Here is a 15601-nt window from a genome sequence, read left to right as displayed (position 1 = left end):
TGAAGGAAAGGTGAGTCATAGAGGCTCGAGACAAATGTTTGCAGAGTACCTTGTTCATTGATGTCAGGACCTTCAGCATGTCCATTTTAGGACAATGGGTCAAGGCCTTTGGGAGAGACATGTTGAAATTAGCTAGAAGGAAGAGAGTGTTTTATCCCAATTTCCACGACGGTGAAACATGTCTTAAATCATGAGAACGATAGCCCTTGATAGTGATTGGAACTAACTTCTACATCTCAAAAAGCCACAAAAGGAAGTCTGCCAATTATAGTATCGAGTCTTTTAAGGGAAAGATATGTTTCTGCTGACACCACTGGGATTAAATCTCCATTTCCCCTCACAAGCTTTCAAAGTGGTTGGCCTTCTTGATCGAGCAATTTTGTCCACCACTTGTTTGAAGAAGTGTTTCTTTCTAAGACTGTGTTTGATAACAGTCAGGCATGAAAGTTCAACATCTCTCTGTTCAGATGAATATATGTATGCATGGGCTCGTTTCAGCAGGAAGACAGGATTTTCCTGGTAATCCCACCATTAGGGTCAGGTTACTGATCAAATAATGTTTCCCACCTGAAGGAAGCACCATGGATTAGATGGCACTCATATTCCCTTGCTGTCTGCAAGAGTTTAGGAATCGGGGGTAGGGAAAATGCATATATGCTGAGACCATTCTAGTTTTGGGCAAGGTTCAACAACCAAGGTTTTCAGATCCGAAACTGGCGAAGCAAAGAATGTGAGCTTGATGTTCCACCTCATTATCAAGAGATCCACAAGAGGCCAACCCCAATGCCTTCAGATTTATATGAATACTGAGGAGTGAATGAGTGGATTGGCTCATTCCATCAAGATAGACATGATTCCACCTTGCCTTCAGGCTTAACTGATGCTGGTTGAGTTATCTGACAAAATAAGAATGCTCTTCCTGATAATAGTTCCTGCTATGATTGAAAGGCATTCACTATGGCTGTCATCTCAAGAAAACTGATGTGCATGGAGTGCTAATGAAGGCCCAAATGCCACTCATTTCCTGAAATGAGGACAGGGTGGGGACCCCAGTCAGTTTTGCTGGCATCAGTGCATCATGTTTCTAATAGTTGATCCTGCAGTAGACACTTTTAAGTCATGAGAGGTTCCACCCTTCCCATTTGCAGAGATAAGACCCAACATATGCTTGCCATCACTTTGATCATTTAGCTTAGAGGGCAAAGTTCCAGGCCCTACAGGGATAGAAGGATCATCTTGAGGGGTATCAGGATCAAGCAGTCCAAAACAAGATGATCTGCAGACAACTGAGAAGATCCGGAAGGCAAAGAAATTTCTTGGCTGAAATTCTACTCTCTGGCCAGATGAAAGACACAAGCAATATAATTTAAAGGTGTATTCTTGAGGGAGACAAACTTGGTTCAAGAAGGTTTTGAGATTTATGCCACAGGTGAAAGAGATGCATGGATGGGATAAGACTGGATCTGTCCTTGTTAACAAGGAATCCAAGGCAATGCAAGAGTGAAAGCAAGGGATTTTTATGTCTCTGTACACATGACTGCTCACTTGATGCTTTTGAAGGATGTTGTCCAGGTACTTCCATGTCACAGACACGGAACTGCTTCTGAAATGTTACCAGACTATGTCCATGATTCTTGTGACTCAGGCTCAAACCAAATGGAAGTGACATGATGTTCCAGTATGCCAACTATGGAACTTCTAGGAAGAACTGTGAATTGAAATATGAAGGTATGCATCTTTGGGGTTTAGGCTGAAAGCAAAATCTCCTTCATGAACAGTGTTGCAAACCAATGTCTACATCTTCATTCTAAACTTGGGTTACTAAACACTATTGCTTGGTAATGCCTAGATCTATGATCAGGTATATTTTACTATTGGCCTTAGATACTATAAATGTTAGGATCAAAACACATTACAAGTTTTTGTTGACAACAATCTAATACTACCCTTTTCATGTGGAGAATGTTTATTTCCTGCTGCAGAATATCAGTTTTGTATGGGTCTATGGGGGCACCTGCAGCGATGGAAGACCCTGACAGAGAGGAAAGTTCACTGAATGTGATCCTGAGTCAATCTGGGTAATCACGGCATTGTCTCTCCCACTCATGGTAAAGAGTCCTGATGATGGATGGCGTAGGTTGTGATTGTGTCAGAGCTAAATTGGATGTGGTTCAGGTAAGCTAATGTCTGGTGCAGAAGTCTAGTACATCTATTGTGGAAATGATCATCACAGCCAGTACCTGGATTTGCATGTGGAGGTTTGTCCAGGACTGAATCATTGGGCCAACATCACTATGTTGATACTAGCCCAGTAGTGTAAGCAGTGCTGATAAATGCCCTAGTCACTGCACTGTATTGGTGGTGCTATAATTATGGAAGGTCCATGATAGGGCAGATTGCTACACCTTTTTTTAAACTGGAAGCATTTAGTCTTGAGTCACTCAGTCATGACAAAGTTTGCCACTGAGGCATTAGTATTGGCAATACTGATGGTGTCTTCATCCTAGTGTGTTTCTTGGTTCTCCTATTAGCTGGAGTCAACTGCCTGGCTGTCATGGTCACCATCTCCCAGCAGACCAGTGGAAGCAAACACTGCACATATGGTCTGCATCAGACACTATACAGTTTAAGTAGATGTGGTGATTATCTTTCACTAGCTAGAATCTCTTACACACCCCACATACATTTTTATTGACACCTGTAATCTGAGAAAGCACAAATGCATGTATATACAAATGAAAACAGTAAAGCACTTCACAGGGTTCCTGCCACAAATTAAAAAAAATATTCCAGACCTTTCCAGATAAAAAAATAAAGATTTCCAGACCTAACAATTTGACAAGTTTATTGACCTAATGAGGCTAAATGCATAAAAGCTGCAACTAAAATGAGAAGAGATGAAAAAGTAAAAATCTAATCTACATGATTTTATTTACCCCAGCAGAATCTGGCAAATTGTTGTTTATAGTCCAGAATAATATAGAAAAAAATTGAGTTCTAACATGTGTTACAATACATGTATATGTAACATAGGAATGAAGATAAACTACTTTACTATGTACATAAATATACACTGATGCCTGTAGTGGTTCAGCTGATAGACTTTCTAGTCAATTAAGTTTTTCAGCTGGACCAGCTCAGTCTCTTTGTCTTTGGCTGCTTTCCTAATGACATTAGACTTGGAAAGAAGTTTTCATCTTAATCTAGGAAGGCCCTATCCAGGTTTTAAAGTTATCAGTTTCTTCACAACAAAAGGTTCTAAATAAAATGTCCAGGCATTCTTTTACAAATCCAACAAAATTAAAATGAATATACTCACTAGCACAAAATAAAACTTCGCAAAATAATGAAAAAAAAGAAATGCTGATTAAAACCAATCAAAATGAAGACATGGATTTTTCATGTGCATTTATCAATTCTTCGTACCTCGAGAGGTTGCATTTTTCAGTAACTCCTGAAGAGTCCTGATTATGTGTACAAAACATTCTCCCAAATGCAAAAGAGCAGTCACTTTACCATTTTCTATAATAACAAAATTTAAGATTTCTTCAAGACTTTTTAGACAGAGTTAAATTTTTTCAGACACTTTTGAAACCTGGAAAAGCAATTTTCAAATTTTAGATCTCAGCCAGATTTCCTGACCCATACAAGAATCCTGACTACACTAAGTTTACTGTGAAGTGGTCACTATGAATTAAAATAAATAACATAACAATGATCTTATTGCATGGAATAAATGATCATATCCTGAATAAAGTTTATAAAAACGGTTGAGTACTAAGAATAATTGTGATTACTATTCACCATATGACAGGGAAATATGATGTTGTCAATAAGTTTATCGTGTGAGGAACTCAGAAATACTTCAGTGTACAATATTCGTCTATGATCATAAATGAATAAGATTTAGCAAGAAAACAGAAGGAGTAAACTTACCTAAAATGACAATATTGCAAATAATTACTCAAAAGTCACAGTAGACAATATCTGGGAGACCTACTGTGTATACACATATTACCAGGCACAAGCATAAATAGTAAATGATGACTGACAGGTATTATTACCATTTCCTCTATCCAAAGGGATACCATACTCATCTGGTTTACATCATGGCAAGCAGACAACTTTTAAACACTTTTGCTGATTAAACAAGTCAAAAGACATGAAGAACATATTTTCTTTAGGTTGGGAGGACTAAATTAGTGTGGTAGTGGATGTACAATTAAATGCAATGTTGTCAGTTCACATATTTGAAGAACTGTGAACCTATATATTGTTGATTAAGTGTGTGTGTGTGTGTGTGTGTGAGAGACAGACAGAGTCAGAGACAGAGACAGAGACACTGAGACAGACAAAGACTGAGACAAAGTGAGACTTACTAAATACTGCAGTGTTCCAACAAATGAAGTACAAACACTTCCCTGGTCAAGTTCTTTAGCATAACCGAGGTCTATCAGTTTATAAACTATCTGCAATAGAATATTGGTAATATATATATATATATATATATATATATATATATATATATATATATATATATATATATATATATATATATATATATATATATATATATATATATATATATATGTATGTATACACACACACACACACACACACACACACACACCGTTCTCAGGCTTTTCTGCACATGTAAGGTTTACTTACGCCACAGACACTGATGTGAAACACATACCAAATTTGACTGACTGACGAATATAAAATACTACAAAGCTTACCATTTGAAAAATGGCAACTGTCACATGAATATTCTGTTCAAAATAATACTAAATTTGGACACACAGAACACCGCCTGTTTTCATGACTTGCGATATGTCTGAATATTTTGTGCATGGCTTTGAAAAGATGTTTATGCATCGGGCTATGGAAATGACATGCATTAATTAGTACTTTTTCTGTCAGCATTTTAGCAGATGAACTAGGTCATGTTTATAGCTGGTTTTACAAAATTCAATGTAGCAATGCCACTAATGGCAAGAGATATTAAGCAAATTAATCCAATCTTGTAAATTTTTTAAGCAAAAGTTCAATATTTTGTTAAAAAAATAAGCTATTATATTGAAGAGAAACAAAAATTAATAGGATGTAATGTGTTTACAATGTCTCATTTATAGGAAAAAAATTATTAAAGAAATTAGAAACAGAGAAACAGGCTCTACTCCCGGGAATTTCTTGAGAATCTGTTCGAGAGGCAAGTTGACAAGTTGGATAGCAGACAATAAAGTAGGTGTGGGACAACTTCTTGCAAAATTAGAAACTTGCATTAGGATAGAATATTGTTCTAAGGTAAACATTTCAATCATTTAAATAATGTATTTATTTTTATATGATTTTAAAACATAAATATTAAAAGATTTTTCTGGGTTACAAGTTCAAGAAGATCATGGAGTGGGTCTTCATGTCGACATTTAGAAATTACATTTTCATATATATTTAGAATGGAAATATGGGATATTTTTGAACACTTTATGAATATCACTTTATTTAATTAAAGGACAATTATTCTTTCTTGACACAAATTGGATTTTCGACCAAAAGCAATATGTGAACCAATGTTTGTATATATATATATATATATATATATATATATATATATATATATATATATATATATATATATCTTTACACTCACCTCTCCCTCACTAATTCATGCACAAGGCTTCAAAAACATAAACCACACTTAAAGTGAATGCACAAGATATCAAAGGATATCTGTAACAATATGAAATGATACCATCCTCAAGAAAACCATTCAAGATCAAAGCTCCAAAATCAAAATCTGCCATTTTAGTAGAGGAACCATAGTTAAGAAACATCTGAAAGTTCTATGACTGTAATTGTATTTTAATTAAAGTTTTAGACTGTCAAAGTTTTTGGTCTTTGTGCTTGAGTTTCTTCCTCAAATATTTTTAAGAGTACTGGATGAGCAGCAGTTGAAAAGGTAACGCTATGTCACATTTTCCAACTTACATGGGCTAGAAAATGAAGAGTCCCCCAAATGAACTGACACAAATGGCTGTAAAGAACTTCATTGAATTCAAGATAAGACCATTTGTCCCTTTTAACTGCATAGTGTTGAAATCATCTTTTTGATATTCTTCAGTGAAAAAAGTTTTCAAATTAGTTTCTGTAATGGACATGTTGAATGTCAAGGTGGCACTGTTTTCATTTAGGACAACAAGGCATCAAAAATAGTCTTCTGGTGGAAACCACATGTAGCAATGACAATAAGATTTTCAAGATGGATTCCATGATGAACATATTCAATATTGGATTAGCACCATTTCTATTTAGTACCAACTAGACATCAAAAAGGTTTTTCTGGTGAAAGGATACTGTTGATATGACAGGCCATCTAGGATAATTAGTAGCGATAACAAGATATTCATAACTGGCCATCCAGGCAGTCATATTAGAATTTTGATTGAAACCATTCTCATTTATGACCATCTAGTCATCATAAGAAGTCATTCAGCTGAAACCCCATGATGGCTATTCATTCTGAAGAGATAGTGAAAAGAGGATATTCAACATGGCCACTGTGGCAGGCATAATGATGTTGTTGTTGTTGTGGGGTTTAACGTTACTCGGGGCCCCTGGCAGACATAATGAAAGTCTGAATTTCTTGATTAGGGCCATGCAGACGTTTAGGAAAAACCCATATTGATTATATGACCAGCCATTCAGAAGGAAGAGTGATACATGTAACAATATTTTCAAGATGGCCACTGTTGTAGCCATATTGCACACCAAACTGACATCATTTTCATTTAGAAGCAACTATCAATCATAAGATGTCTTCTGGTGAAATTACCATGTCAATTTTACTTTTCACTCTGGAGGATCAACAATAACAAGATTTTCAAGATGGACACATCAGCTGCCATATTGGATATCAGATCAATACCATTTTCATTTAGGACCAAATACACGTCAAATGAAGTCTTCTGGTGAAAATCCCATGGCAATATTACTTTTCACTCAAGTGGTTCAGCATTAACAAGATTTTCAAGATGGTCATTGTGGTAGCCATATTGGATATAGATCAACACAAGTTTCATTTTGGACCAATTAAACATCATAAGAAGTATTTTATTCAAAACTCTATGTTGATATGACCATCCATTCAGGCCATATCAGATGCAAGGATAGCACCATTTTCATTTAGGACCAACTGGACATCATAAGAAGTCTTCCAGTGAAAGTTCCCTATCAATATGACTTTCCATTGAGGAGGACTACTACAGTGATAACAAGAGTTACCAGATGGATAGTGTAAGGGCCATAATGGAGAACAGACCTGCAGAGGACCAATAAGACATCACAAAAAGTCTTTTAGTTAAACACCCATGTTCATATGATAGCGATTCAGAAGGATTTAGGATAACAAAATTTTCAAGATGGCAACTATGGTGGCCATAATGGATGTATGAGTGACACCATTTTCATTTAGGATCATAGGATGAATGTGCCAGTAAAGTTTCATGTTAATTCTCCAAGTATGTTACTAGGAATAGCAATAACAAACTTGTGCTAACAGATGGACAGACAATGGACAACAGACAAAAGACCATACCATAGGCTCTTCTGGTCAATAACCAGCAGAGCTAAAAACTACTTTAAAACTTTTTAATTTCAATTGTACTTCAAGAACAAATTATGGTATATATACTAAGCCAGTACAAAAATCTACTTCCATGAACCAGTTTACATGAATGGCTGAGACGTCTCCACAGTCTTGAACCTTCGCAAGTGAAAAAAAAAGGAAACAACCAAAGGCTGGATAACTGAGTGGTAACACACTTGATTGGGACCTCTGTAACCCGAATTTGTGTCCTCGGTTCGAACAAATTCATCCTTGGTTTTATCATGCTTCTTTCCCTAACTTGATAAACCCATCCTATGCTGGGGTTGAACATTTTTCAGAAACAAAAACAACAACTGTCATCCACTGGACAACCAAACTGACCAACCTGGTTGTCCAGCAAACTTTTCTGGTTGTCTGACTAAGAGTCTTTAAGAGAATCCCAATAATATTATGCAATAATTTAAAATTTTGCACTGAAATTCTTGCAAATTATGTGAAAATTATCACCAAAATATCTATTTTTCAATTGACCTCTCATGTACAGAGCCCATTTTATTTTGCATCATGGTAAACACACTTTTTAAAAATACTGCCATCAAAGCTGGTTGGGTTGTTCAGCTGAGATTTGACCCAAATCATTTAGCTGAAATTTTAAGTTGTCCTGCATTATTAGGCAATGTATTTTTCTACCTCCATTAAACCAATATCCAAATTTAAAAGTGTACTTAATTCAAGCTGTTCGAAGTTGCTAAGCAACTGATATATGAATAATGAAAGATTTAAGTTTAAAAATGCAGTTTGAAAAAGGCATATTCAAACATCACACATTTTTGACAAGCCTTGATAACAATCATTTTGATGGTTAAAATGCCATCATGTGATCCAGAAAACTAAAAGTTATTAGTTCATAACACATAAGGTACTACTTATATATTAACATGCCTTAGTGTCCTTTGACAATATTTATAAACATTGGTTAAATATAGTGATTTATTTCTTGAGATTTGTTATTATCTTTATAACTAGTTATAGCTATAAGATAGACAGGATCAAACTGCAGAAGTGCTAAATCAAGCTCACCTTGTTTTCCTCAAGTATCTGAAGTACAATGTTTTCTGGTTTAAGATCTCGATGTATGATTCTTTTACCATGCAGATACTCCACAGCCGAGGCAATGTCTTGCACAAAACGACGAATTGCAAACTCCTTCAAGCCACAGCAGTTCTCTGGTTTGTTCAGCTCCTGAAATGAGTTGGATTATGTTTTTTTTTAAAAAAAAATTGGGGGACACTTAATCAAACTTCATAATCTTTGTGAGAAAGCAGAACCCTTCCCACATTTTTCTGTTATGTGTCCCACTGCCCCAATACTGGCAATATTTATCTGTTCACAGATTCATTATCAAAGAATTCAATAAAGCAGTAAGTGAGCATGTTATTTTATGGAAAGCTCATTATCAGTGCTGGAACATAAACGGGTAATGAATCCAATGTCAACGGTTTCCTCTGGTTGTGTTCAAGTCCAAAACCCCCTTTGCTATTAATAATGCTACAAGTAAATTACTCAAGCCCAAACTAATTCAGAATAAATCTTTTTTTAAATAGCATTTTTGACTGGTATCCAACCAGGATGGAATCATAACCAATACTATCATCTTACCTTCCTTAAATCACCTCCAGAACAGTATTCCATGCCTAACAGTGGCATCTCTGACTCTCCAACATCTAATTCAGGGGGTACAATTCTAGCTGCTATCACATTCTCATGATCAAGTCTATGCATTATGTCAACCTCCAATTTCCATCTGTACTTGTGTTTAGCTGTCATTTCATTCTGTAAACGACATCTTTTGATGGCCATTTGCTCCCCTGTCTCCTGTGAACAGAAAAAGATTAATGCATACAAATGCAAACTAGAACAACTGTACAATGATCACCATGCTTCCCACTGCAGATTTCATACCCTCCTCACCAGTACTCACTCCCACTTCCTAGCAGTGATCCAGAAGTCATAAACAGAGGCTCTCAAATTGGTGATTTAATATTTCATTTATTAAATGAGTTGAATAATTTCCAGCTTTTCAAGTCTTGGCAAGCAAAAGCTATTCAACAAGTTTCATAAATTTAATATTAAATCATTATCCATTTGAGATTAAGTTTATCACATAGTTTTATTTTAATGCAAACAGTTTAGAGAGAAAGAAGAAATAATTTGGATCATTCTTCATTTGTTGCACATAAAAAATTCCTAAACTCTAGTCACATTTTTTCTTAAGTTTTAGAACCAATAACATTTAAAAGCCGATTTTCTTTTACAAATTGTAGTTCAAAGAACAACTGTCCTTCTAAATAAATACAACATTTGACTCTGACAACATCATTTTTCAACATAGAATGTACACATGTACACACCATACACAAGACACTGTAATACTAGATGGATGGATGGACTAATGGACATACCAAGGATATGACAATTTCCCCATTGGGGATAATAAAAACACGAATCTGTAACTTAATGTATGAATAATCTATTAAAAAATTATAAAAAATCTGATTCAATAACCAACTCACTGACTTACATGTGCTGACTAACTAAATAAATAAAATCAAACAATGCCACTGCCCGAATTTCCTAGAGTACTTATATAATAGAGTGTGAGAACTCTGCAATGCTATTTGAATGATTTTAATTGTTACAACTCAATGGTCATAAACTCAGTAACAGAAAGAAATAAAACCAACAAGTTTTGTAAAACTTCACAAATTTACTTATAAAAGTTATAAAACAAAAATGTACGAGGAACATACATCATTATGAATTGAATCCAAAAAAATCCTAAAAGGTTCTATTCAAGGCCAAAATAACCAAATGTTCTAAATGAATTTTTGATCCTTAAATGTACATATCACAGTGATATTGTCCTGAATTCCTCTGAATAGTCCACAATAGTCCCAGAATGATGTTCTAGTGCAATAAACACTTTGTAATTCTCATGAATAATCGTAACAAATGTCTTTTCAAATTATCGAAACACAACATTAGACACAACTGCAGACTGATTTTAACATATGAAACAAGAGTATGAAATAGGAATCAATACAAAACAGGAATGAACCTGATTGTTTAGTTCTCTCCTTATATACACCTTCAAGAGTCTATTACAATGTACGGGATTGTATTGGAGGGGTAGCACCTCTGGTGGGAGAACAGTCATGCCTCCTTTGGGGTAGCTCGCCCACCTTTGGTCCCCACATGCACCCAGCTCTCACCGGTGGCTCCAAGAAGCTGTAACATGCGCAGCAGCCACACCCCAGCAAACCGCTTTGACTGACAGGCTAAACCAGGTGAGGGTAGCCAACAAGTTTTAAACCTTCAGTGAGTCAGGGCTTGCCTACCCAAGCATGTGAAGACTGGATTTGGCAGACTGTGCAGAAGAAACAAATAGCTAGTTCAACAGGCAGAAAAGCGATTCCCAGAAATGTGCTGTGGAGTGCAAAGAGCAGGATGAGGCATGTAGGTAGTCCTGGTCATCCACTGCATCTGATTCCATCTCCAGCTGTCTTAACCTTGTTTTGCCACTGGATCCAGATGGTCTTAGACGAGAGAGTGAGGTCAACAATGCGCAACTCTTCCTCACTTTAAACCAAGTCAATGCGCAAGTCACTTGGTTATCCTTCTCCCCAAATTCCTGTGGTAATGGTCAAGCAACAAAGCAACAGGTGTGGGTACACTGGTAGCCATAGCCGCAAATCTGTGGCTCAGGCCATAAGGTCGTTCTTCACTGACACGGTGTAGCAGTGGAGTTTGGCAGCCCATCATCATCAGGATCATCCCCTTTCCTCAGTGCGGATGGGAACACAATGATCACAGACAAAAAGAAGATCCTCGAAAGATGGACAGAGCACTTCAGCTGTGTCCTGAATCATCCAACATCCATCAATGATGAAGCCATTGATCGGCTACCCCAAGTGCCAGTCAATGAATCACTGGATGACCAACCAACCACGTTAGAGACCCTGAAAGCAAACAAGGAAGGTGGTGCAGCTCTGACTGAAAAGCTTCATCAGTTGTTTCATCCTGTGTGGCAAAAATTGACAATTCCACAGGAATTCAAGGATGCTACTATTATACACCTGTATAAGTACAAAGGAAATCTTCAGGCTTGTGACAACTACCAAGTTATCTCTTTGCTCTCCATTGCAGGCAAGATACTTGCCAGGATTCTCTTCAACCATCTCACGGCACACCTTGACCATAGACTCCTACCAGAAAGCCAGTGTGGATTCCGAAAGGAGTGTGGAACCATCAACAAGGTGCTCACTGCTAGGCAGATGCAAGAGAAAAACCAAGAGCAGAATACTGACCTTTTCTCTATCTATGTCGACTTGACCAAGGCCTTCGACACTGTTAGCAGAGAGGGCCTGTGGAAGATCATGGCCAAGTATGGATGCCCAAGGAAATTTATCACCATGGTGCAGCAATTCCACAATGGTGTGGAAGCTAGAGTCCAGAACAATGGTGAGACATAAGATCCCTTTCCTGTCTCAAACTGAGTGAAGCAGGGCTGTGTACTGGTGCCAACACTTTTCAGTCTCGTGTTCTCAGCCATGCTCATTGATGCATTCAGAGATGGTGATGTGGGAATCAGCATCAGATACCGAATTCATGGCAAACAGTTCAACCACAGAAGGTTCCAAGCAAAGGCCAATGCAGCATATGGCAGACTACACGCCAAGGTCTGGAACAGAAGAAGGCATTAGTCTTCAGACAAAGTTGAAGGTGTACAGAGCGATAGTACTCCCTGTGTTACCATACGCCTGTGAAACCTGGACAGTGTACCAGCACCATGCAAAGAAGCTGAACCACTTCCACACTACCTGCCTCGAAAGACTCCTAAACATCACACAGCAAGACAGGATCCCAGATACTGAGTTCCTTGCCCAGTACCTACACCATCTCGATGCACAGGCCATGTAGCTTGCATGCCAGACCACCGACTTCCAAAAAAGCTCTTTTATAGCGAGCTTGAACAAGGAAAATGCAACAAAGGAGGCCAGAAAAAATGTTACAAGGACACCCTGAAGATGTGGCATTAGCTATGATATGTGGGAGCAGACTGCCCAGGACAGGGTCATGCGGCGCTCTTCCATCACTGAAGGTGATGCAGCTTGTGAGGCCAACAGGACAGCCGTGGCAGAACAATGGAGGCAGGCCAGCAAATCCCAAGCCAGTAACCCAACGCTCAGTGTTGCTATCATCCCATGTCCACAATACCACAGAACATTCAGGGCACACATCAGCCACCTACGCACCCACAAACCATCTGGATGACTAAAGCTGTCCTCATCGACTTGATGGATGAACTATATATCCCACATGACAGATCTTACTACTCAAACTAATATTTCGCAATAACTATTCACCTAACCCATCCAATGGGAAATAACAAATTTCTTCTAAGAACCCAGGTCACCCCACTAGCCGATGGGAAATTACCCCAAAGTTGTCAACAGGTCTTATTATTAAGATTATTACTAGTAAACGAAACAATTATGTCAATAATTATTTATAAATCCTATGCAATCTACACTATTAATATCTTAAAAAAGAATTTTATACCCATGTAATAAATTTAGCAATCCAATATCTTGACTACAGACGATCATTACAATTTACAGTCATGAAAAAAATTACACATAATATACTGTAATGTTCTAAGAGTTATAAAAAAATAGATATACATAACATTAATGAAATGATCATATTCAATAAAATACATTTTGCTACAGTGAACTCTAATACTTGACAATTACTCATCCATGGATATAGCTGGGAAGGGAAGTCATGTAGAAGATGACTGAAAGAAAGGACAGAATGATAAATATGTATCACTGTACACTGAAATGATGTAGAAAGAAAGATTTTTACAAAAATACAAAACTAAATTAAACCAGCTTAACTGGCAATATCTGGGAATAACCTTCCTTGCCAAAACAGTTTGTTACACCCACTGGCTTAAAATATCACAGAAGAAAGCTAGCTCTTGCAAATTATTGTGGGTTAGAGCATCCACCTCGGATGCAGGAGGTCACCAGTTTAAACACAAAAAGTGTCATAGCAAAGACTTATAAAATGGTACTAGCAGCTGTATAGCTTGACACTCAGCATTAAGATTTTAGTGTTAGGACTGGTTGGCCTGGTGTCAGAATAATGTAAATGGGTGTGGCATGATGCCCCAGTGCTAGACATCACTATAAACTGCCACACTGCAGACAGCACTATAAACTGCCACACTGCAGACAAGACTCAAACTGATAAAGATATATTAAAAACATAACATAAACAAACAAGTTATTGTGAAGGAAGCTTCATCTGTTGATGCTAGAAACCTGTTCCAAACAATATCATTTTATAGGAAGAAGCTATACATAAAAGTGAGCTAACATGAAAGTATAAATTTACAAAATACTGAAAATTAGATGCTAGCTAGCCTGATGACAAGGCAACAATATTTTTGGTTACATAGATATCATTTTAGGTTAAGTTTCACAAATGAATCTAGTTCGTCTTTAACTATCACAAACAGATTGAAACTGATTTTGTTTGGTCAGCCAATCAGATCACTGGGACATAAAACAGATTTCATCTGGGTGTAAGATAGCGGGTCTCTACAGCTCAAAATACCTAATGAAATTAACAAGGTGTGAATCCAACCCAATTGCTGTGCCCTGAGAGAATTTAATGTGTTGGCAGCTCTATAGTTGATACTGAACAGCTTTTGTTCTTGAAAAAGAACAGCAAAAGACGATCCCACTGGTAGCTGAATGCATCCACTGCCCATGTTCTTTGGTCTGAGACTGGAGAAACATAAAAGGAAAGTCTGTTCTTGAGCCTTAGCCACAAACAAGTCTACCAGAGGCTTTCCCCACTGGGAGAGAAAGGATTGTGTTACTGAGCGGTGAAGAGACCATTCTGTGAGGACTGTTTTGCCTGAACTGGACAGACAGTCTGCTAACATGTTGTTCTTTCCCAGATTGTGGCAAACTCAAAAGATGATTTTCTCCAAAGCTGGCCAGTAGAAGAGGTTCCAGACCTCCAAATAAAGAGAAACTTTACTTTGGAGATATGCTGTAACGGACATATTATCAGAGGAACCATAACATATTGACCCCTTACTCTGTCAGTGCACCCTTGTGAAGCTAGAAATATGTCTTTCATTTCTAAATGAGCACCCCAGATGGAATCTGATGTCTCAACAACCAGACAAGAGTTGCGGCTGGGCACATGCATGGGGACCCCAGTTGGGAATCTATACAAATTCATCTACTAGTACAAATGCTGATGTAAATTTGGTCCTAGAGGAATCAGAGCTGACAGAGAAACTCTGCGCAGTTTCCACCTTGCAAGAAGAAGAAACTGTTCTGGGCATATATGAAGAAGTCCCAAGGGAACCAGATCAGCTGTAGAATTCTTGGCTTGCAATAGGGATAGGTAAAGGCAAGCAATGTTTTTGTTCATAGCATCTCTAGAAGCGTCAGGATTCAATCTATCTGATCCTGTGGAACTCAAAGTTCTGGTTCATGACGAAGTTCATCACCATGTAAATAAGTCCTGAGACGGAATGAGTTCTGACATCTCAAGGTTGGGTAAAATACCTGAAGGAGTTACTGTGGACCAACAATGGTAGAGATCAACAATGAAACAGATCCTAATGGAGAAACTGAACCTAATGATGGAGTTCCAAGTAATCAACCACCATTACTACTAACTCAGGTGAAGACTCTGGTGTGAAAGTAATTCCTAATAGGAGATGCTAGAATGAAAAAACTTTCTGGTCCAAGCAAAACTGGAGGCATTTGTGATGTGAAGGACATATTGCAAATGCTCATTCTGAAGGTCGATGGAGACTGCGCAATCCAATGGACACATTGCATTCTGGATTGAGGATGTTGTCTCCATCCTGACAGGTTCCTCCAGAAGAAACCAGTT

The 15601-nt window shown here is 37.5% G+C and overlaps 1 protein-coding gene across 2 annotated transcripts in view; it reads right to left on the bottom strand.

Moving 5' to 3' along the window:
• LOC149802924 (inhibitor of nuclear factor kappa-B kinase subunit alpha-like) overlaps nucleotides 1-15601 on the bottom strand; it is a 97374-nt gene that overhangs the window by 65119 nt on the left and 16654 nt on the right. For both annotated transcript variants that reach the window (XM_089952410.1, XM_089952411.1), the window contains exons 3-5: nucleotides 9269-9484; nucleotides 8690-8851; nucleotides 4380-4469 (exon numbers count right to left, since the gene is read on the bottom strand). In XM_089952410.1, the coding sequence (XP_089808536.1) occupies nucleotides 4380-4469; nucleotides 8690-8851; nucleotides 9269-9484 (468 nt within the window). The remainder of the gene's footprint in view (nucleotides 1-4379; nucleotides 4470-8689; nucleotides 8852-9268; nucleotides 9485-15601) is intronic.

Source organism: Sinohyriopsis cumingii, chromosome 3 (genome assembly GCF_028554795.1).
Source record: "Sinohyriopsis cumingii isolate HCF-2022 chromosome 3, ASM2855479v2, whole genome shotgun sequence".
Lineage (NCBI taxonomy): Eukaryota > Metazoa > Mollusca > Bivalvia > Unionida > Unionidae > Sinohyriopsis > Sinohyriopsis cumingii.
Note: the sequence above shows the minus strand (reverse complement) of the source record. Positions and strands in the feature narration are given on the sequence as shown.